We start from the raw sequence: 23,731 nt of genomic DNA on the forward strand, positions 1-23,731 counted from the left end.
TGTTGGTACAGTCACAGACTTCCTGGTAGTACCGTCACAGACTTCTTGGTAGTACCGTCACAGACTTCCTGGTAGTACAGTCACAGACTCCCTGGTGGTACAGTCACAGACTTCCTGGTGGTACAGTCACAGGCTCCCTGGTGGTACCATCACAGACTTCCTCGTAGTACAGTCACAGACTTCCTGGTGGTACAGTCACAGACTTCCTCGTAGTACTGTCACAGACTTCCTGGTAGTACAGTCACAGACTCCCTGGTGGTACAGTCACATACTCCCTGGTGATAGTCACAGACTTCCTCGGAGTACTGTCACAGACTCCCTGGTGGTACAGTCACAGGCTCCCTGGTGGTTCAGTCACAGACTTCCACGTAGTACCGTCACAGACTTCCTGGTAGTACAGTCACAGACTTCCTGGTGGTACAGTCACAGACTTCCTGGTGGTACAGTCACAGACTTCCTGGTGGTACAGTCACAGACTTCCTGGTGGTACCGTCACAGACTTCCTCGTAGTACTGTCACAGACTTCCTGGTAGTACTGTCACAGACTTCCTGGTAGTACAGTCACAGACTTCCTGGTGGTACAGTCACAGACTTCCTCGTAGTACAGTCACAGACTTCCTGGTGGTACAGTCACAGACTTCCTCGTAGTACTGTCACAGACTTCCTGGTAGTACAGTCACAGACTCCCTGGTGATACAGTCACATACTCCCTGGTGGTACAGTCACAGACTCCCTGGTGTGGTACAGTCACAGACTTCCTCGTAGTACAGTCACAGACTTCCTCGTAGTTCTGTCACAGACTTCCTCGTAGTTCTGTCACAGACTTCCTCGTAGTACAGTCACAGACTTCCTCGTAGTTCTGTCACAGACTTCCTCGTAGTTCTGTCACAGACTTCCTCGTAGTACATTCAGCCTCATCATGGCCATTAACATTTAAAACAAAACTAACATAGCCAAAAAGGGGCTAGAGCTAAACTCAAAATCTTTACTAGCCGGGTTAATATAAAATACCCTTGCAATGTTAAAACAATGGGGAAATTTGTACTTGCGCACATGAATTTGTACAAGCCACGGGCTAGCAGGCTGGTGTTAAATTCTTATCCTGCAAAATGAGCAATTGTATGAGTTTCGTCTTCATCAAAAATATATAATTATTCTGAAAATGTAACCTGTATTTTTTCTCTGTTCATAAACATACTTTTCAGGACTTTTAAGTAAAGTTATAAGGTTGTATCTTCTTTTTCTTTTTCTTCAATAAATGTAGCATTATCTCCAATACCTGGGGTTGAACCTCAATTCTTTGCTTCAACTGAATTTGATAATAGCAAGGAAAGAAGAAGTGACATACTGGGAGTTACCTCCCTTTTTCAGAGTGTCCACATGCTTCAGTGTATCAGCATTGGTAAGCTGGTGTGCAAGTCATCTGTTAATTTTTGTCAAGCTGACGCCATAGTTCCGACTGATCACATTGTCGGTAGATTATTTTATTGACTGGAGAGATGGCTTCCATTGGGAGACTCGATGACAAAGTTGCGCTGGTGACAGGTACGTGGTATAAAACTGTTGTTAAATAAGTAGCCTACAACGATCGATGTCTCCAAAAGCACTGCTTGATAAATAACAACAAATAATCTGAGAATTACATCTTTTTTTGCTCAATACATTTCTCTCATCATTTTCCTTTCTAATGCTGTTGTCACGTGCAAAACAGCTGGTCTTGTTAGACTTCCCTGTTTAAAGAATGTAGATTGGATTTGATTAAATTAAGAGCAGATCTATTTGGCAGTCAAGGTGCGGGACAGATTGATAGGCTACAGAATTGTGCACGGTAGTGTAGGTAGCGATAATGCGAAGAGCTGGTGATACTGATAGATACTGACAGCATAGCAGAGCTGCTTGAAGCATGTATTCATTTTGAATAAAATCAATAAAATATATTGCAATGTAGCAGGGCGTGGAGTCATCCCACAGATGACATCCTTACCTTGTCAGCTTGCTGACGGGGTTAACCTCTTTGGTCATGTGGACATGGCGTCCGACCTCTGATCAGAAGGTCCGTGGTTTGAATCCCATCACGGGACTCGAAAATTTTATGGCCGCTACATTGGCGCCCAACGTGGGGCTGAACACGTTCACATTAAATTTGAGCAAAATAAGCCTCAGTACCCTACTATGCGGCCCGGGACGTGCCTTCTGTTGATCGGGGAGTATGTAGCAGGACATGGAGTCATCCCACAGATGACATCCTCACTTTGTCAGCTTGTTGACGGGGTTAACCTCTTTGGTCATGTGGACAAGACGTCCGACCTCGGATCAGAAGGTTTCGGAAATTTTATGGCCGCTACACAAACATGTCCAGATAAACACCGAACACATTTTTTATAATCAGATATTATAATAATAGGATTAGATTGCATACATCAGTTCGGATTTCTTGACTGGTATTTCCACTGTTACATGCTCGCGATGAGCAGCTGATTATTTTTTTTTAGATTGGGTAAAACATCGTGTCATTGGAAAACTTGAGTTTATTAAAAATGTAAGTAAATTTTGGGAGCCATGCTTCACCATGTGCGAAAACCGAGTTAGCGCTATGCTGAAGAGCGCAATAGCAAGGGAGCACTGTATCAAGAAAAATTATTCTACCATGAATTTGGAATTTACTCGATTCTGATTGGTCAATCAGAGGCTATTAAATCACAATAAACCCCCTCTGATTGAAACAGCTGGTTTGACGGCCGCATCACCGCGGAAGCTAATATTCACAGATTAGTACTATTTTCAGTCATTGTCGGTAGGCATATTTAAATAATTATATCTACAATTACAGGTTACGAAATGCACAGATGCGGTTACTACAATATTCAAAGGATGCGTGGCAATACATTTCGTGCAGAAAAACACGACAGAAATCAACAAAGGGAATGTATTTACGTTTGGGAGACAACAGAGTGCTTGGAATTTTGGCGCTTTTCTATATACGACTGTGACGTTTTTTGCGTCACAATGAGCGATATGACGTCATAATGGTGACGCGCGATGTAGAGCGAAAGCCTTGCAAAGCTTGCTTTGTTTTCTTTAGGGATGCCCACCTATATGCTTTCAATGCCTGTCATATGTTCGAGTGAAGTATAACGGTGTAAACAAACTGCTTGAGTATATACAGCACCATATTTTGTTTGGTGATTCCGTAATTCAGATCGATAACCCACTCAAAACACTGAACTCAACCCATGCCGCTTCACTCAGTATATTTGCTAACACCAAAGAGTTCGCGTTTTATTTAGTCATGGTAGAATGGAGATAAACATACTGTGTCTTCAATGTAGAGCTAGGTTACCTGTAGATTTAACCGCGCTAAATATAACATTTGAAACCTCACGCTGCGCGTTCAGTTCCAAATTCAATTAAGCGGGGTTAAATCTACAGGTAACCTAGCTCTACATTGAAAACACAGTATGTTTATCTCCTAATTATATAAAGACCATATATTCTGGTGTCAGCTTGCCTTGATGTTTGATAAGCTGTCCCATTCCAGGACAAGCCTAATGGACACTCCTGCCCCTCTCGAAGGTTTCCGTACTGGTGTATGAACATAAGAACTAGGCCTACTTCAAACAAGAAAGATAAATCATATTCGCATCTTATAGTAAAGTAAATGTCACCTTACATCAGCACTCACTAATTATTGTTGAAAATATTGTTAACCTATGATATTAATATATTTTGTACGACGGTATTTTCAAAACTCATATATTTGGCGAGTCATTGAACTCATTCATTCTGGCATTCATCTAGCTTATATTTGCAAATAATGAATTTTTCAAATGAAATTAACATTAGATCAAGAAAACTGACAAAACGTTTTAACAGGGTTCCATATGAATTGTTTAGCATCGTGCTGACAACAACCACTCAGAAAACAACAAAATTACGCAATTATTCAACATTACGAAATGCCACACCTGACCGAAAATGAGCGTCTGCGAGCCATAGGTATTCTTTAAGCAGTCAACGTGATGTTGCAAGACTATTTAACGTCCACAGAAACACTATTTGGTGTTTATGGCAACGTTGGCAACAGACGAATGCAGTCAGAGACCATCCCCGGAGTGGCAGGCCACACGTAACCAATAATCGACAAGACAACTGGATTCGAACAACACACCTACAAAATCGATTCCAGCCAGCAACAGTGACTGCAAGAAGCATCCCTGGCCTTCGACAAATATCTTCACACACCATCCGTCACCGCCTCAGATGTGCAGGGATTGTCGCCAGAAGACCCGCAAGACATCCCATTTTGACAGGAAACCACAGTCAAGCACCTATACAGTGGTGCAGACAGCGTCTACGCTGGACGGCCATGCAGTGGGGACAAGTTCTATTCACTAACTAGTCTCGTTTTCACCTCAGCCACAGCGATGGACGGATTCAAGTGTACCGACGTCGAGGTGAACGTTACGTCAATCATTGTGTCATGGAAGAAGATCGGTTCGGGGGCAGCAGCGTTATGGTATGGGGTGGGATTACAGCAAGACAGAGGACCCTTTTGATAGTGATCTTAATGGACAGCGCTACCCCGACGAGATCATCGGCCCTGTTGTATTACCATTTTTGCATCGTCATGGCCCAGGCATTACCTTTCAACATGACAACGCCCAGCCTCATATTGCTTGACTTGTTCAGGATTCTCATCAACAAAACAACGTGAATGTCATCCCCAGGCCAGCTCGCTCCCCGTTCTCTCACCAATCGAGCATATATGGGATGAGATGGATCGGCGCCTTCGACGTCAACCATGGTTCCACAGACACAGCAGGAACTTCAAAACATGCTCCAGCAGATATGGACAGATATCCCATAGGACTTTGTGCGACGCCTGGTCCATTCCATGAGACGAAGATGTGTTGCTTGCATCGCAACCAGAGGTGGACACACACGCTATTGATTTGTAAATTGACATTTTGGCATGTTCATGTTTTTAATGAAGTCACACATTTTCTGAAGTCAGTATGGCAAATTAAACCATTTGAACACTTACAGGAGTCTTTTATCTGTTGCAAACCGAAATTGTTTCAGATATGGTAAAAAACATAACTTTGCATTAAATCTTATTCAATGTCACAGGAACTTTTGTTGTTCAGTATATTATGATATGTACAAGTTACAGCACTAATCTGGAAATTGTATCTTAATGGAAACTGTACTTGAATTTTGTTACTTGTGACTTGAACAATGATGCAATTTATGTTACTAGATTATATAGGCATATCCTCGCTTATCCAATGAGCATTGTCAACTAAAATAAAGTACTAATTACATTAATTTTTATGTATTTTGGTTCATTGTCGACTTTAGAAGGAATTATTTGTAAGAACAATTATTAGCAGACGGGTTTTCCAATATCATCTTTTATTTATTTTTGTGACTACAAATGTGTAGCAATAGAATTTAGTCGCCTCAAGATATATTTCTAGATAGTCATTTGGCTACCTCTGAATTTAGGACAGTAGACAAACTGAAGTTTTGGTCGCATTGGCTACCGTTTTAGTCGCAACTTTGAGGCCTGTTATAGCAAACTAAATTCATTGTAAATATATTACCACTGCCCTTATTTTGTTATTTATATTCAGTCCACACAAATGTACCTATTAATATGCTAACAAAGCAAAGTTAAACATCCTTGTTAAAGCGGTAATATATGTCAGTGCCAGCTGGTATGCATTAACTTTATACCCCAGACCTATGTCTGACAATGGCATATTTATAGATAGTTTTTGTTTTTTATAAATGCTATCATTTGGTACACATGTCTATACTCTATGTCTATCAGCTATCTTGGTATGTTACAATCAAATGCTTACCATGCAATGCGATCAAAGCCTACCAACATGGCCACCCAGTAAGAATTGTGGGTAATATCACAAGAAGCAGAGCCCTCTATTGTCGCATGCCTCTTTGATCCTTAGGGTTAGTTGTGGTAGGGTTGGAGTAGGTTACCCCCAACTCCTTAGCCTTTGGATCCTAGAATAAAAATAGTGGAGATCATATTCTATAGTTGCTCCATCATTGTTTTGTGTAAATCTGTACTTGATTAAATGGGTAAAGGTGTTCACTTGACCAGTGTTCAAAATGGTGCCCATTGGCCCGAGGCTGGCAGATTTGTTCTCAGGCTGATAGTTTTAGAATTCAGCAGGTCCTTACAGTCTTCAGTTTACTAAGTAATAATTTATTAATCATTATTTGAGTAATGTGATAAACATAACTTCATATTAAATATAAACAGAAGAATTAGACCTTTCAAATGGTGTATGACATGTTTGTTTGTTTGTTGTTTAACACTGCACTCAGCAATATTCCAGCTATATGACGGCGGTCTGTAAATAATTGAGTCTGGACCAGACAATCCAGTGACTGACAACATGAGCATCGATCCACGCAATTGGAATCGATGACATGCGTTAACCAAGTCAGCGAGCCTGACCACCCGATCCCGCTTGTCGCCTTTTATGACAAACATAGTCGCCTTTTATGGCAAGCATGGGTTGCTGAAGACCTAATCTACCCTGGACAGATGCTTCACAAGCTGCTAATTTCCTTGATAAATGTAGGCTTCATCTATCACCACCAAGTCTCTGGGAACTTGGTATCATAGCAGTGAAAGCTTCTGGTTGACTGGTTGTGTTTTGTAATTCATATTGCAAGAATATGTCTCCCTGCTTCAGATAAAATGTTTGGGACTACAGTTTTTCCACTGGGTTTTTAAATGTGCTGGTCCTCTCAGTTTACTCTGGTGAGTTTCAGACCCAGCACTTGACATGTGACACTGAATGATGTTGTCCAACACAAACGTTACTGGAAGGCTATATCAGTGACGTCAGGGTGATGTAATATGAGTCAGGTATGTAAGTCAAGGTCACAGCGAATGCTTTTCAGCAATAATGATAAAAAATTGAATTCATTTTCAGGTGCCAGTTCAGGTATTGGAGCTGGCACAGCCATATTGTTTTCTCAGCTGGGAGCCCGTGTCATCATCACGGGGAGAAATGAGGAAAACCTGAAGAAGACAGCAGAGCAATGCAGCCAGGACTCCAAGTATAAGGTGAAGGTCATTAACACTTTGGAATACCTATGTTCTGTGTATGACATGTCCGGTGACTAGGCTACCCAAATATAAGGTGAAGGTCATTAACACTTTGGGATACCCATGTTCTGTGTATGACATGTCAGGTGACTAGGCTTACCCAAATATAAGGTGAAGGTCATTAACACTTTGGGATACCCATGTTCTGTGTATAACATGTCAGGTGACTAGGCTACCCAAATATAAGGTGAAGGTCATTAACACTTTGGGATACCCATGTTCTGTGTATGACATGTCAGGTGACTAGGCTTACCCAAATATAAGATGAAGGTCATTAACACTTTGGGATACCCATGTACTGTGTATAACATGTCCGGTGACTAGGCTTACCCAAATATAAGGTGAAGGATATTAACACGTTGGGATACCCAAGTACTGTGTATGACACGTCAGGTGACTCGGCTACCCAAATACAAGATGAAGGTCATTAACACTTTGGGATATCCATGTACTGTGTATAACACATCTGGTGACTAGGCTACCCAAATATAAGGTGAAGGATATTAACACGTTGGGATACCCATTGACTACATGTACTGTGTATGAAATGTCAGTTGACTAGGCTACCCAAATATAAGGTGAAGGTTATTAACACGTTGGGATACCCATTGACTACATGTACAGTGTATAACATATTTGGTGACTAGAGATCCAAGTATGAGGTGTTCGTTCATATGTTGTTAAACGCTACACTCAGCAATATTCCAGCTATATGACGGTGGTCTACAAATAATCAAGTCTAGAACAGACAATCCAGTGACTGATATCATGAGCATTGATCCACGCAATTGGGATACAATGAAATGCATCAACCAAGTCAGCGAGCCTGACCCAGGTATCCTGTTAGTCGCCTCTTACGACAAGCATAGTCGCCTTTTACGGCAAGCGTGGGTTGCAGAATCCCTATTCTAACCCGGATCAAGTATGAGGTGAAGGGGATCCATGAAATATGAAATATATGAATTACCTGAGCAAATTCAGCCATCTCTGCAGTTACGTGTCCATTTTACAAATTCTATAATTTCAGTACAACATAGATTTTATTAACCTTTATGAAAATTGCTTAACAATATGTTTTTTAAGTCTTTTGTAAAGCATTAACTATCTTGGTCTGTTACAAATATAGCCCTCTATTGTCGCATGCCTCTTTGATCCTTAGAGTTAGGTGTGGTCAGGTTGGAGTAGGTTACCCCCAACTCCTTAGCCCTTGGATCCTAGCACATGCCTCTTTGATCCTTAGAGTTAGTTGTGGTAGGGTTGGAGTAGGTTACCCCCAACTCCTTAGCCCTTGGATCCTAGCGCATGCCTCTTTGATCCTTAGAGTTAGGTGTGGTAGGGTTGGAGTAGGTTACCCCCATATCCTTAGCCCTTGGATCCTAGCGCATGCCTCTTTGATCCTTAGAGTTAGTTGTGGTCAGGTTGGAGTAGGTTACCCCCAACTCCTTAGCCCTTGGATCCTAGAATAAAAGCAGTGGAGATCATATTCTATAGTGGCTCCATAATTCGTCTCCAGTATAAGGTGAAGGTCATTTTAACACATTGGAATACCCATGAACTACTGCGTGTAACATATTAGGTGACCAGGGATCCAAGTGTAGGGTGAAGACTATTAATCATGTTAATACATTGGAATACCCATGATATCCATGAACTACATTTAGGCGATTACAGATTCCAATATTGCGTGAGGAACACTTGCTGATTATGATGAACTACTACAGCATATTATGCGACCAGGTAAATGAATATGTGTGTGTGGGATATCCGAGGCATCAAGTCACGTATAGATGATACAGCATCCATGTCATGTAGCAAACAGTTAGACATGTTCGTCCAAGTCATAGCATCCTACATATTACATTTATTACATGTGAGTGTATCTGTTCCCTGACTGTACATGTTCAACTGCAGTAATCCCAACAAGGAGAATGTGATGTTCATTGTTTGAAACTAACTGGCAATAGTTTGATGATGTGATGACATAAGCATGGCTGTTGGCCCAGTCGTCTAAGGTACCAAAATTCGCTGTGTGCAAAGTTGCGTCCTCACTCACTCACTCACTCACTCACTCACTCACTCACTCACTCACTCACTCACTCACTCACTCACTCACTCACTCACTCACTCACTCACTCACTCACTACAGATGGCAATTGTACAGAGCTCTAGATGAGCTTTTGTGTATTTGGATAATTTACCCACGGGTTTGATTTTGATTGGGTATTCAAATCATTTTTACCCACCTGTTTCCTGACATGTGCGTAACAGTCCCTGTAAATCCTTTAAAATTATATGAATGATAATATACCCGTCTGCATCTGCATGCAGCTCCCTATCCAGGAAGCCATTTTGTTTGTAAAACCTAGCATGGTAAAAAAGCACCATTTTTTCAGTCACCAATCAGCGACTGTTTAAGATATGTACATTGACAAGGCATTATGAGCTTTTCAATTGGCATCTATTAGTATATTTGCCGCTAAAGTTACTAACCGCTGTTTATTGGAAATGAGTTTGCTGAAACCGTAGATGATGATGTTACCGATCATGACCGTGATGCCTGTATCATGGAGTGTACCAGTGCTTATGACACATCTGTGACATAATTCTTTTGTTTGAGCGATCCGTTATTTTTCAGGAATGGTTAGATGATTGTGTGAGGAGAGGTGCTAGATATATCTAGGAGAATTGCTCATTCTTATGCAAAATGCTTATTTGCACCTATCAGAACTGTTAATGTGACAAATACCAACTTCGAGATAAGGGTACTAAATTTCATAGCAAAGTCAAAGTTTGCACAAATTCCAAGGTTCCATAGCGCTGTGTATGTTAATCTCCAATTATCGATAAGCGGTCAAATATAAACATATTTACTGTATTCGATGTAATAAGCACCCAGGGCGATCTCAAAATTAGAAATAGGGGGCTCTTATTAGAATGTGATTTTGGTGAGATAAAAAACAGAGTTGAAAGATTGTAAATTTTGTGGTTTATGCTGACTGCCTGAAATGATGTAAAAGAATCTGTGTGTATTAGACACCATAGATATATTTTCGAGGATTTAACTGCCCATAATTAAGGGTGCATATAACATTCGAGTGCATATTATACACAAATAAATAAGTCTTGTGTACATTGATCAATCGGAAGGGGTGCTAATAGGGATTGTTCACTAGCCAATTATTAGAAAATATCGCCGTAGACGCTTATTAGAGCGGGGCGCTTATTACGTCAAATACGGTATATAGTGAGGTGGTCTGGAGAGTAGGTTCAAGTTACAGTACATTTGTGGGGCGGTCGGGTAGCCTAGTGGTTAAAGCGTTCGCTCATCACGCCGAAGACCCGGGTTCGATTCCCGACATGGGTACAATGTGTGAAGCCCATTTCTGGTGTCCCCCGCCGGGATATTGCTGGAATATTGCTAAAAGTGGCGTAAAACCAAACTCACTCACTACAGTACATTTGTCATAATGGGGTCTGACTGTGGTTGCAAGTAAGTTGGAACAGTGGGACAATTTGCTGGAGAGGCACCATGGATGGCGTGGGCAGTACTGAGTCTGATAGGAAGTCAACAGATTCCCACCATCTTCCCTGATTCTAAGCAAAGCTATCTTCCAGAAATAATGTAGAATCCAATACCTACACTGTAAAAAACCTGTTTAAAATGTAAACAGTATGAAACATATTATGTTTACATCTAGACGTGTTTAGGAGTGTTTTTTTAATTCAAAGCGGAATACACATTTGATATGTTCTATCTAAACATGTTTGGGGTCTAAACATGTGAAATGAGCTGTCATGTCACGACCAAAACACCACCTCAACACAACATCCCCAAAATCTGAACATGTTTACTCTTTTAACACATTTAACATGTTTAGAATTAAAGTCACGTGTCCTCCACAGCCCGTCCTCCTGATTGGTGATCTGTCTAAGGAAGAGGACACACAGCGTATCGTGGATGAAGCCATCGCAGCTGCAGGCAGACTGGACATATTGGTCAGTAGCAGATAAATTGCAGATAATTAATGCAATCAAAGATATTATTCTAAAGAGCATATGACCCGTGAAGATTCCGGGGTAGAATAGGTCTTCAGCAACCCATGCTTGCCGTAAAAGGTGACTATGCCTGTTGTAAAAGGCGACTAACAGGATCGGGTGGTCAGGCTCGCTGACTTGGTTGATGCATGTCATCTCATCCAATTGCGTGGATCGATGATCATGATATCAATCACTGGATTGTCTGGTCCAGAGTCGATTATTTACAGACCGCCGTCATATAGCTGGAATATTACTGAGTGCGGCGTTAAACAACCAACTTAAGAGCATATACTCACCGCCAAAAGAAACGTGAACCATAGAAACATATAGAGAAGTATGTGTTAAGAAGAGATGTTTCCAATTTGTACCAATTCATGACAAAACTAACAATCAGTCAAGTGTTACCACAGAGTGTCTTTATTCTTGTCACGATATGCTGCCCTTGAATTTGAAACTGTACACGCTAATCCTGCAAGAGACAAATGGTGCATCTCGAGTCATGGGTCTATGGCATCACATGTGATGCGTTTATGAGCATCGGTTCACACAACATACCAGTAAATTTGTTTGTGCATCAAACGGATCTTATATTTCTTGAATATGAGTAATTCATCATATATTTACCAACATATTTGGTATTCGCGTTTCTTTTGCCAGTGAGTATATTTTTTAATCAAACATATCCATTATCAATATAGGGTAGGCTACCGGTAGTATCAATATAGTCCTATATCAGGTGTCAATATGGTTCTATATTATTACAGGCCGGTATCAAGTACGGATGAAAATGTATGATTATTAGCTTGTAGCTATAACTGAGCTGGTGAAACTACAGCAGGGTACTGAGCCAAGCTTATTTTGTCAGCCATGTCCAACAGGGTCCTTGTCAGAGAGGTTTGTGTTTTGTTTCGTCCAGGTCAACAGTGCCGGAATCCTGGAATCTGGCAGCATTGAAACAACAAGTTTAGAACAATTTGACAGGATATTCAACATCAATGTCAGGTGAGACTCCAATTTAAGTGAGTGAGTGAGTAAGGTTTTACACCGTTTTTAGCAATATTCTAGCAATATCACGGCGGGGCACACCAGAAATGGGCTTCACACACTGTACCCATGTGGGGAATCGAACCCGGGTCTTCGGCCCGACGAGCGGACGCTTTAACCACTAGGCTACCCAACCGCCCCTCCAATTTATGAGACTATTGTTGACATTGTATTAACTATTGTAATAGAGTTGCTGTACAGGTAGTTAAAACACTATTTCAATAGTATTTCAGGGATTATCCTGGAAATGTTTATTACCTATGAGAGAAAATCTCCTCTGGTCCAAGATTCTGAGATTCTTTGGCATATGATGAGATTTTGGTAATTATCAGAGATATTTCATCTTCAAACAGTGGAAACTGTATTAGATTTTCGGTATTTGTAAGCGAGCCTTATCATCCAATCCTGTTAGTCACCTCTTACAACAAGCATAGTCGCCTTTTACGGCAAGCATGGGTTGCTGACGACCTATTCTACCCAGGATCTTCACGGGTCTTCAGACTAGTGCAAAAGCATGTCGCTATATAAGTGCAATAATCTTGGAAGCGATGATCTACACCATGCAACACCATGCCAATCTTTATAATATCTGGTAAAAAAAGATCAAAGTAGCCAAGTGGTCAGCTCATGCAGTCTTAGCCCAGCCATATCTGTGTGTACCCACGCAGTGATGATATGTGACATAAGGCACCCTCCCCCACTTCTGTTTCAGATCCATTTACCATTTAACAATGTTGTGTGTGCCGCACCTGGTGAAGACTAAAGGCAACATCGTCAATGTCTCCAGCGTCACAGGACTCCGAGCAGTATGTGATGTTGTTTCACATTTATAGATATCTCCAATCTCATTAAAACCAGCAGGCTACATAAGTGTACTGATCTCTTGTTCGACCACATGTAGAGAATAATCAGTCTCAATTATCTGCCAAAAGAAATTCCATCAGGTGTAAGAGACAAAATAATGATGAAAATCATGTGAATAAATCACTGAACCTAAGTAATGACACCAGGTGTTGGTGATAAGAGGAAGCATGTTCTGCTCTGCCACTCACACAATTTGCATATAAGTGAGTGAGTGAGTTCGGTTTTACGCCGCTTTAAGCAATATTCCAGCAATATCATGGCGGGGGATACCAGAAATGGGCTTCACACATTGTACCCATGTCTGGAATCGAACCCGGGTCTTCGGCGTGACGAGCTAACACTTTAACCACTAGGCTACCCGACCGCCCCTGCATATAAGGAAGCCACAGCTAAGGCAAAACTCATTTTAATCCCAACACAAACAAATTTTGGCTGGAATATTAGAAGCAGGTTCTGTCCATCACATTTCTATTCCAGTGTAACTCTTAAACCCATCACTCTTTCTTGATGAAACTATTTCTGGTGTCCCCCGCCAAGATATTGCTAGAATATTGCTAAAAGCGGCGTAAAACCATACTCAGTCAGTCAGTCAGTCTTGATGAAACTTTGTATGTACATCAGCTGTCACTCAACATACTTTCAAGGATTCTCCAAACCCTAACATAATAAATGAAAACTAAAAATCAGCGCAATATTTATTGACATTTGAAATTTCAGTTTCCTGGTGTCTTATCATACTGCATGTCAAAGAGCGCCATCGACCAGATGACAAGGTGTGTTGCTCTGGGTGAGTAGGCCTATTCCTGGTTCAACAAAGTTTAGGAACTAAATTTCTCTTTCACTATTATTTAAAGGAGGGTTGCTTTTTCAGTTTGTGTGTTTAGTATATTTTATGCACATTTTCTTGTTTTTCACAGAATTGGCTCCTAAACAAGTCCGAGTTAACTGTGTCAAGTAAGTCTGTGTTTTCATAAGTTATCATCATCATGATTTCAATGGTCATCCTTATTATCTCCAGCACAATCATTACAGAGGCCGATATACATGTATGTATATACAGGGATTTATCTAGACCTGCTCAGAGGCCGATATACATGTATATATATATATACAGGGATTTATCTAGACCTGCTCAGAGGCTGATATACCTGTATGTTTATACAGGGATTTATCTATACCTGCTCAGAGGCTGATATACATGTATATATATACAGGGATTTATCTAGACCTGCTCAGAGGCCGATATACATGTATGTATATACAGGGATTTATCTAGACCTGCTCAGAGGCCGATATACATGTATATATATACAGGGATTTATCTAGACCTGCTCAGAGGCCGATATACATGTAAAAATGTATATATATATACAGGGATTTATCTACACCTGCTCAGAGGCTGATATTCATGTATATATACAGGGATTTATCTAGACCTGCTCAGAGGCTGATATACATGTATATATATACAGGGATTTATCTAGACCTGCTCAGAGGCCGATATACATGTATATATACAGGGATTTATCTAGACCTGCTCAGAGGCTGATATACATGTATGTATATACAGGGATTTATCTAGACCTGCTCAGAGGCCGATAAAATCTAACTCTCAGGCACAATATAGTAATAATTAAATAAGTGGAGTAAGATAGAACACAGTTTTAATAGGCTAGCGCTTTCAACTCGTACCACGTACGAGTCTCATCAGGCCATAACTGCATAACGGACATGAAGTTGTAACATATAGATACTTGACGTCATAACATTTAGGAGAACTATGACGTCACAATACCAAGGTGACAATGGACAAATAACTTGCGCCTTTACATTTAACTTAGGTACGTATTTATGAATGAAATGTTGCTCTTTTTGAAATAATGTAGGTTCATGATAAAAATTTAGCTAATATAGCGGGAATACTAAAAAGTAGCCGCTTCCACATGTATCTAAATGTATCTAGATTCATTCTTCTTTTTAATTTAAGGTCTGTCCTTCCAATATACTTTTCATTGCATCCACTACAAACGATGAAGGAGATAACATTTCTACTATCACAAGTCATATTTTGTTTTACAGTAAGTTTAGTGTCCTTTGTAATTTGGACTGAACTTTGTACTTTGGACTTTGTAATTTTGTATTTGTTCAATATCTTCTCCATGTTAATACTTTAATTCAAAATAGGCAGGTATCGCTGAACCACGGACAATGTTTTTTCATGATTAGGGTTGAAGGTAGATACTAGAATTAAATTATTCCCCATATTGTTTGTTTTTTTCAGACATTTCTCTCAGTTTTAGTTGCTCAGAAAGGTTAAACTGGATTCGCATTCTTCCATTGTGAAATTGAGTGACGCATTAAGTGAATCTAGAATTTCATGGATAGCTGTAAGTTGACTTTCACTGGTTTTTAATATGATAAATCAGTCATCTAAAAACCTTTTACATGAATGTTCAATTTGTTCTTTCATAGATTTACCAAGAGTATCTCTCACCTTATCATAAAACATATTCTCTAAAAAATCCCAACACAAGGGTTGCATAAGTAGGGGCTACCTTAGTACCCATGGCTACTCCTTTCTTTTGTGAATAATAAGATCCATCAAAATAAAACATGTTATTGGTAATAACCAACTTCAATGCATCAATGATAAACTCATCCGAAAATCTATCTGGTACGAGTATTTCATGGCAGTATTCTTTTAGCCAGTATCTGATAGCTTCCAGTCCAAGCTCAGTTTCAATATTACTATACAAACTAACAACATCAAAACTAACTAACATAGATCCTTCCGGTACTTCAGTAGGTAATTTACATAAAAAATCAATGTCATCCCTGAGAAAACTTTTTACATGTTTACATTAGGGCTTAAGACTAATATCTATGAAACTGCTAAGACGCTGAATACGGGTCCTCACACAAAAGGTCTAAATGGCAAATCCTTGGGATTTTCAATAGAAATAATGTCACAATTTTATCATTAATTTCCTTTTGAATACATTTACTTTTATGTAGGCCATAAAAATTAGCGGTCTTAGGTTCAAAATTGGTTAGATAGTCATTTTCTTTGTCTAGAATTTCATGTTCATTCTTATCTAACAATTTCTTAACATTATCCTGGACAGATTTTTCTTCTCTTTCACTAGAATTGTTATAATATTGATCATTATTGAAAATAAACAATATCTTTCTTTGATAAAATGATTTATTCATAATAACAATAGCCCCTCCTTTATTGGCTTCTTTAATAACGATGTCTATTATTTTTTAGATTAGTAAGGCCTTTCAATTCACATTCAGATAGGTTTTATTTTGTTTGTTTTACATGAATAGGAGCACTTTCAAGTCTATCACAAAAGTCTTCCAAATATTTTTCTCTCCCACAGGGTGGTAAAATCTGGATTGATTTTTCACTAGACTTTGACCATTGTTCATATTGCTTGCGCTATCATCCCATTCAACGTCGTTGTCCTCTTCGGGGTCAAAATATTCCACCAGTCTCAGTTTTCAAGTAAAGTTCTTTAACCCTGCTTTGATAGCCTCCGGATTTGGCGTAGGTGTTGGTGTGAACTTTAAACCTTTTTTCAGAAAACTGACTTCATTTACACTGAGGGGATGACAATACAGGTTTATGATTTTAGGATCTTGTCTGTGATTCCCTGAACTCAAAAATATATTTTCTCCCTGGGCGCTTATTATGTCGAATACGGTATAACAGGACCAATGAGGAGGAAGAGATTTTAATGCTTAGTTTTTCATCCATTTTTTACAGTCCGGGTGTGATAGTCACAGAGGTACATAAAAGAGGAGGCATGAGCGAGGAAAAGTATGCACAGGTAAGTTGTCCTCACGGCCGACGCATCATGTGAAGGCTCAGTCTCATTCAAATCAAATCGCTTATTCTGATGCAATACCTGCCTGCATGAAGATCTGACAAACCATCTGTAGGATGTCGTGTCAGGTGGACTTTCTAATCAGCCAATGAGGGTCAAGGCTTCCAAATCTATATAGAAAATATACTGCCTTTCTGAATGGACATAGCAAGGAATGTCCTGTGATGGTCATTTTGAGTGAAATTTCTGGTGACATCTGACTGGCCCAAGAGCTCAAGCATCTATTACATTGAGATTAGGTGGTCAGCCTTCACTCAGGGAGTAGAGGGGGCACGGGTGGCCCAGTCCTCTAAGGCGCCCGATTCGCTGTGCAGAGTTGCGTCCCTTGGGCACGCCAGAAACCTATGATAGTGGGTTGGAATCCCGGTTCGCCCCGATTATGTTTCTAGGTTTGTCAGCACCATACCCGTGCTCGTGGGTCTCACCGAAGTGGTAAACGTCTGAGACCGGCATCACTTCAGGCTTTCCTCCCACATTAAGCTGACACACCGTGCTATAACTGGAATACTGTTAAAAGCGGCGTTAAACCCAACTCACTCACACTCAGGGAGAAGACGGGCGAGGGAGCTGCAAGGAGAGACGAGACGACAGGGACTGCGGCCCATTTCAGTGTGTGCCGAGATGTTGTAACTTGCCTTGTCTGAAACTGAGACATTGTTTCTATGTAAATAGGTTTATCCTCTATTGGAAGGTTGATCTGTCCTGATTTGAGCTTTCCCGGATTGTCATTTGTCGCCGTTAAAAAATGAGGTAGCATCTCACTTTGCTTGCTGCTTGGTTTGAATGAATTATTTGTTCACCAATCAACCATGATTTGTGTGCCACAAATTCAAGTCCATGGAGTTATTTCAAGTGAAAGTTTGCGTACATAAAACTGTGACTCTACAAAGTATAACACGGTGATAACATGGTATAAAGCTGCAACTCCACATGGTATAAAGCTGTGACTCTACATGGTATAAAGCTGTTGTACTGTGGTATAAAGCTGTGACCCTATGTGAATTAAAAGTTGTGACTCTACATTGTATAAAGCTGTAATTACATGGTATAAAGCTGTGACTCCACGAAGTATAAAGCTGAGACTCTACATGGCATAAAACTGTTACTCTGTGGTATAAAGCTGTGATAATATGGTATAAAGCTGTGATTACATGGTATAAAGCTGCAACTACACATGGTATAAAGCTGTGACTCTACATGGCATAAAGCTGTCACTCTGTGGTATAAAGCTGTGATAATATGGTATAAAGCTGTGATTACATGGTATAAAGCTGCAACTCCACATGGTATAAAGCTGTGACTCTACATGGCATAAAGCTGTGACTCTACATGGTATAAAGCTGTGATTACATGGTATAAAGCTGCAACTCCACATGGTATAAAGCTGTGACTCTACATGGTATAAAGCTGTGACTCTACATGGCATAAAGCTGTTACTCTGTGGTATAAAGCTGTGATAATATGGTGTAAAGCTGTGATTACATGGTATAAAGCTGCAACTCCACATGGTATAAAGCTGTGACTCTACATGGTATAAAGCTGTGACTCTACATGGTATAAAGCTGTGACTCTACATGGTATAAAGCTGTGACTCTACATGGCATAAAGCTGTTACTCTGTGGTATAAAGCTGTGATAATATGGTATAAAGCTGTGATTACATGGTATAAAGCTGCAACTCCACATGGTATAAAGCTGTGACTCTACATGGTATAAAGCTGTGACTCTACATGGTATAAAGCTGTGACTCTACATGGTATAAAGCTGTGACTCTACATGGTATAAAGCTGTGATTACATGGTATAAAGCTGTGACTCTACATGGTATAAAGCTGTGACTCTACATGGTATAAAGCTGTGACTCTACATGGTATAAAGCTGTGACTCTACATGGTATAAAGCTGTGACTCTACATCGTATAAAGCTGTGACTCTACATGGTATAAAGCTGCAACTCCACATGGTATAAAGCTGTGACTCTACATGGTATAAAGCTGTGACTCTACATGGCATAAAGCTGTTACTCTGTGGTATAAAGCTGTGATAATATGGTGTAAAGCTGTGATTACATGGTATAAAGCTGCAACTCCACATGGTATAAAGCTGTGACTCTACATGGTATAAAGCTGTGACTCTACATGGTATAAAGCTGTGACTCTACATGGTATAAAGCTGTGACTCTACATGGCATAAAGCTGTTACTCTGTGGTATAAAGCTGTGATAATATGGTATAAAGCTGTGATTACATGGTATAAAGCTGCAACTCCACATGGTATAAAGCTGTGACTCTACATGGTATAAAGCTGTGACTCTACATGGTATAAAGCTGTGACTCTACATGGTATAAAGCTGTGACTCTACATGGTATAAAGCTGTGATTACATGGTATAAAGCTGTGACTCTACATGGTATAAAGCTGTGACTCTACATGGTATAAAGCTGTGACTCTACATGGTATAAAGCTGTGACTCTACATGGTATAAAGCTGTGATTACATGGTATAAAGCTGTGACTCTACATGGTATAAAGCTGTGACTCTACATGGTATAAAGCTGTGATTACATGGTATAAAGCTGTGACTCTACATGGTATAAAGCTGTGACTCTACATGGTATAAAGCTGTGACTCTACATGGTATAAAGCTGTGACTCTACATGGTATAAAGCTGTGACTCTACATGGCATAAAGCTGTTACTCTGTGGTATAAAGCTGTGATAATATGGTATAAAGCTGTGATTACATCGTATAAAGCTGCAACTCCACATGGTATAAAGCTGTGACTCTACATGGTATAAAGCTGTGACTCTACATGGTATAAAGCTGTGATTACATGGTATAAAGCTGTGACTCTACATGGTATAAAGCTGTGACTCTACATGGCATAAAGCTGTCACTTTGTGGTATAAAGCTGTGATAATATGGTATAAAGCTGTGATTACATGGTATAAAGCTGCAACTCCACATGGTATAAAGCTGTGACTCTACATGGTATAAAGCTGTGACTCTACATGGTATAAAGCTGTGATTACATGGTATAAAGCTGTGACTCTACATGGTATAAAGCTGTGACTCTACATGGTATAAAGCTGTGACTCTACATGGCATAAAGCTGTCACTCTGTGGTATAAAGCTGTGATAATATGGTATAAAGCTGTGATTACATGGTATAAAGCTGCAACTCCACATGGTATAAAGCTGTGACTCTACATGGTATAAAGCTGTGACTCTACATGGTATAAAGCTGTGACTCTACATGGTATAAAGCTGTGACTCTACATTGTATAAAGCTGTTGTACTGTGGTATAAAGCTGTGACTCCACGTAGTATAAAGCTGTGACTTCACATGGTATGAAGCTGTGACTCCACGTAGTATAAAGCTGTGACTCTACATGGTATGAAGCTGTTATTCTACATGGTATAAAGCTGTGACTCCACGTAGTATAAAGCTGTGACTCTACATGGTATGAAGCTGTTATTCTACATGGTATAAAGCTGTGACTCCACGTAGTATAAAGCTGTGACTCTACATGGTATGAAGCTGTTATTCTACATGGTATAAAGCTGTGACTCCACGTAGTATAAAGCTGTGACTCCACATGGTATGAAGCTGTGATTCTGATATAAAGCTGTTATTCTACATGGTATAATGCTGTTATTCTACATGATATAAAGGTATGACTCTACATGAGTCCCAGACAAATTCTGCAGTCAAATAACGAAAATTCTTCAGCTCAAATTATAAACTTCTGAGGTCAATTCAGCAGTAAAAACATAGCTATTTCCCCCAACTCATTTTTCTAAAACTTGAATCCAAAACCGAAACAAAATGATTCCACAAATTGTCATAATTAACAGTTATCATTGGATCAATTATACAAATAAATATGCATAGTGTCACTGATATTTACTTATGGTAAGATGTCAGCATAGCTTATGTGGTCATAATACCACAAGAACATTAAAAAGTGAGAATTATTTTTTTCAAATATGTTTTTATTGCAGAATACATATTTTGTATGTTTGAATCGTGTGTTAAATGTTTGGGCATCTTTAGAATGCAAAATAGAAATAGAAAAGCTTGATAATAAGGAAAATTAGTGTATTGATTGATTTAAAAAAGGCAAATTCCATGATTTTTCTGCAGTTCAGCGGTTAGTACTTTTTCTGCAAAACGTTCTGTGAAATCACAGATTTTGTCTAGGACTCTACATGGTATCAAGCTGAGACTCCACATGGTATAAAGCTGTGATTCTGTGACTCTGCAGTATAAAGCTGTGAGGGAAGCTGTATGTGCAAAAGTGTCGGTTAGGAAGAGACCAAGGTGATGTAGTTATTTCGAAATATTCTTGAAATGATCATAATTGTGCAGGACTCCACAAGTCACTGTTTGGTTCACCTGTTGCCTTAGGATAAACACCTGATTGTGTTGGAATTGTGAAGTATCTTAAGTTAGACTAGACATGAGCTCATGAATGACACAGAAACCAATCGTTTCCTTGTCTGAACATTTCAAATTTATTCCAGAATTATACACAATTGAGCGTTATTGTTCTCTTTCCAGTTCCTGGAACATTGCAAGACAACCCATGCCCTGGGTCGAGCAGGAGAGGTCAGTGAAGTGGCCAAACTCATCGCCTTCCTGGCCTCTGACAGTGCATCATTCATGACCGGCAACACGGTGGCTGTGGATGGTGGTCGTCATGCCATGTGTCCACGATAAACGGCCTGGAAATTAAGTTGTATTCCCCACACAACATATATGCCTGGGTTTGAGGATTAGTGTCTCACATAACAGTGCTCTAAGTAGCGGCCATGTTGGTCGCAAATCCAACTGATATCTATGATTGCAACCTAAATCTATCTACTGCTCACGTCTTGGCGACCTAAACCTAAGTAAACATAAATGGTGACAATATCTGTTTGAGATGTTGTTTATGAACTCGTGTTTGCATGGCCAATGTCGTATAATAATAAAATGATAATAATAAATCCATTTATACTGCGCCAGATTCCATTCACCAAGTTAATGCTCATGGCGCTACATAGTTTTAGCAAATAATGCAGATGAAAGGGGAGTAGAGTTGATAGTGTTGTCTGAAAAGGTGTATTTTTAGAGGAGCCTTAAAGGATGAAAGCAATGGCGACAGCTTAAGATCAGATGGTAGTTTGTTCCATAGCGGGGAAGCGCAGAACTGGAAAGATCACTGACCAAAGGTTTTGAGACGGGTTTCCGGGACTTATCTTGTGCCCAATCTCTTTGTCTTTTTGGACAATAAAATATGTTTAATGATAATAACGGAGAGATCTGGAAGGCTTGTATACATAATTATTTATTAGAGTTATATATCATACTGTTCTTTATATATGGTTAATACAATTACAGGGTTTTCATAAAGAGCTCAGTTATTTTGTACCCTGTTGTATTTGCATGAACTTACTGATATTGAACAAAAAGGAAATATTTACATTATTATTTAGTGTACATGTCTATTACAGTTGAATACCCATCTTTAGATTTCACACAATGAAACCTGGGTGAACATACCTACCTCAAGTGAAATATGCCCCATCTCAGACTCTCAGTCTGGCTCCTTGGGAAAAAAGATTGGCTCCCCCAAACTTAGGTTTGGCTCCTGAAATATTCATGTTAGGAGCCACTTACTCCCGAATAAAAATCGAACTTAGAGGGCTGCATTATGACCTTAGTACAATCCTGACAATTAATTAGCTCAGTCACACAGTTTAGCTTGTTTTGACAGCCATTTTGTTGTCAGTGGTATGTGATTCCTGATGTATGAAGGAGATATGGATACACTATATCAGTCTCAGGCGAAGTCAACGATAATAACTTCCTAGTCTGCTTATTTAATCAATAACACAAAGAAACTATAAACAGCCATACAAAGTCCATGACGTTGATCAGCACAATAATGCAATACAAGCCCTGCCCCCTCTGTTGTCAACCAATCAGAAAACAGTTAGTGTCTGTTAATGGGTGTGGCCTTTTTTCTTTTTTTTTAGGTTTATGGAAGGCCAATGCAAAACATTGCTTGGTTAGTCAATCAAATGCCATGGAATCACTTTTATTTATTCAGACAATTCATTTGGGATGTTATTTGTAATATCTGTGCACAGCCTGCATATAATAATACCATGTGACCTTTATTTGGGATATAAATCTCATTCATGATGAAACTGTTGCAAAGTGTTGTTTTTCTTGAAATATTATTCTATTTACCACAGATATATATGTTACTGTCAATGTGTAAAATGACTGAAATTTTCACTATAACAATTTACAAAACCCAAAATAATTAAGTCAGTTTACGAAAAATAATTCTGTCAGATTGAATAAAAGTTATTAAGGAGTTCAAAAGGGCTTAGAAACATCACAAAACAGAGACCTGATCACAATAGTCTAATTATCCTGGTATTATGCTGGTATGAGACGCCATTTAAAAAAAAATAAACATTGACTTTCGTGTTCTTTTAATCCTACCATTTGCAGTCACTGGGTGATGAAATAGAACATAAAAATGTTTGGAATTCATTATCATGATGTTATATTGGGGAAAAAATATTGTATATATGACTGAATTGTTTTGGTATTTATAAATTGAATAAGTAACACACATTTACACATTGACTGTAACATATATTATGTTCAACACCAGAAGAATCCCAATCTTAGATCACACAGGTGACAAGGATGTCCATGATGCTACAAGGTGGACAGGCGGCATGGCC

General features: G+C 39.5%; 1 protein-coding gene across 1 annotated transcript; it reads left to right on the forward strand.

Annotated features, from left to right (window-relative positions):
• Nucleotides 1–1,358: 1,358 nt before the first annotated feature.
• On the forward strand, nucleotides 1,359–23,184 carry LOC124126475 (3-oxoacyl-[acyl-carrier-protein] reductase FabG-like). The gene is made up of 9 exons (XM_048384105.1): nucleotides 1,359–1,545; nucleotides 6,972–7,105; nucleotides 11,051–11,143; nucleotides 12,102–12,187; nucleotides 12,942–13,035; nucleotides 13,811–13,880; nucleotides 14,011–14,047; nucleotides 16,866–16,929; nucleotides 21,546–23,184. Exons 1-9 carry the CDS (start codon nucleotides 1,500–1,502, stop codon nucleotides 21,702–21,704), a joined length of 783 nt encoding a protein of 260 aa, XP_048240062.1. The 5' UTR covers nucleotides 1,359–1,499; the 3' UTR covers nucleotides 21,705–23,184.
• The last annotated feature ends 547 nt before the right edge of the window (nucleotides 23,185–23,731 follow it).

The sequence above is a fragment of the Haliotis rufescens genome, unplaced genomic scaffold (assembly GCF_023055435.1).
Source record: "Haliotis rufescens isolate VD_foot unplaced genomic scaffold, xgHalRufe1.0.p SCAF_5, whole genome shotgun sequence".
In the NCBI taxonomy this organism is placed as follows: domain Eukaryota; kingdom Metazoa; phylum Mollusca; class Gastropoda; order Lepetellida; family Haliotidae; genus Haliotis; species Haliotis rufescens.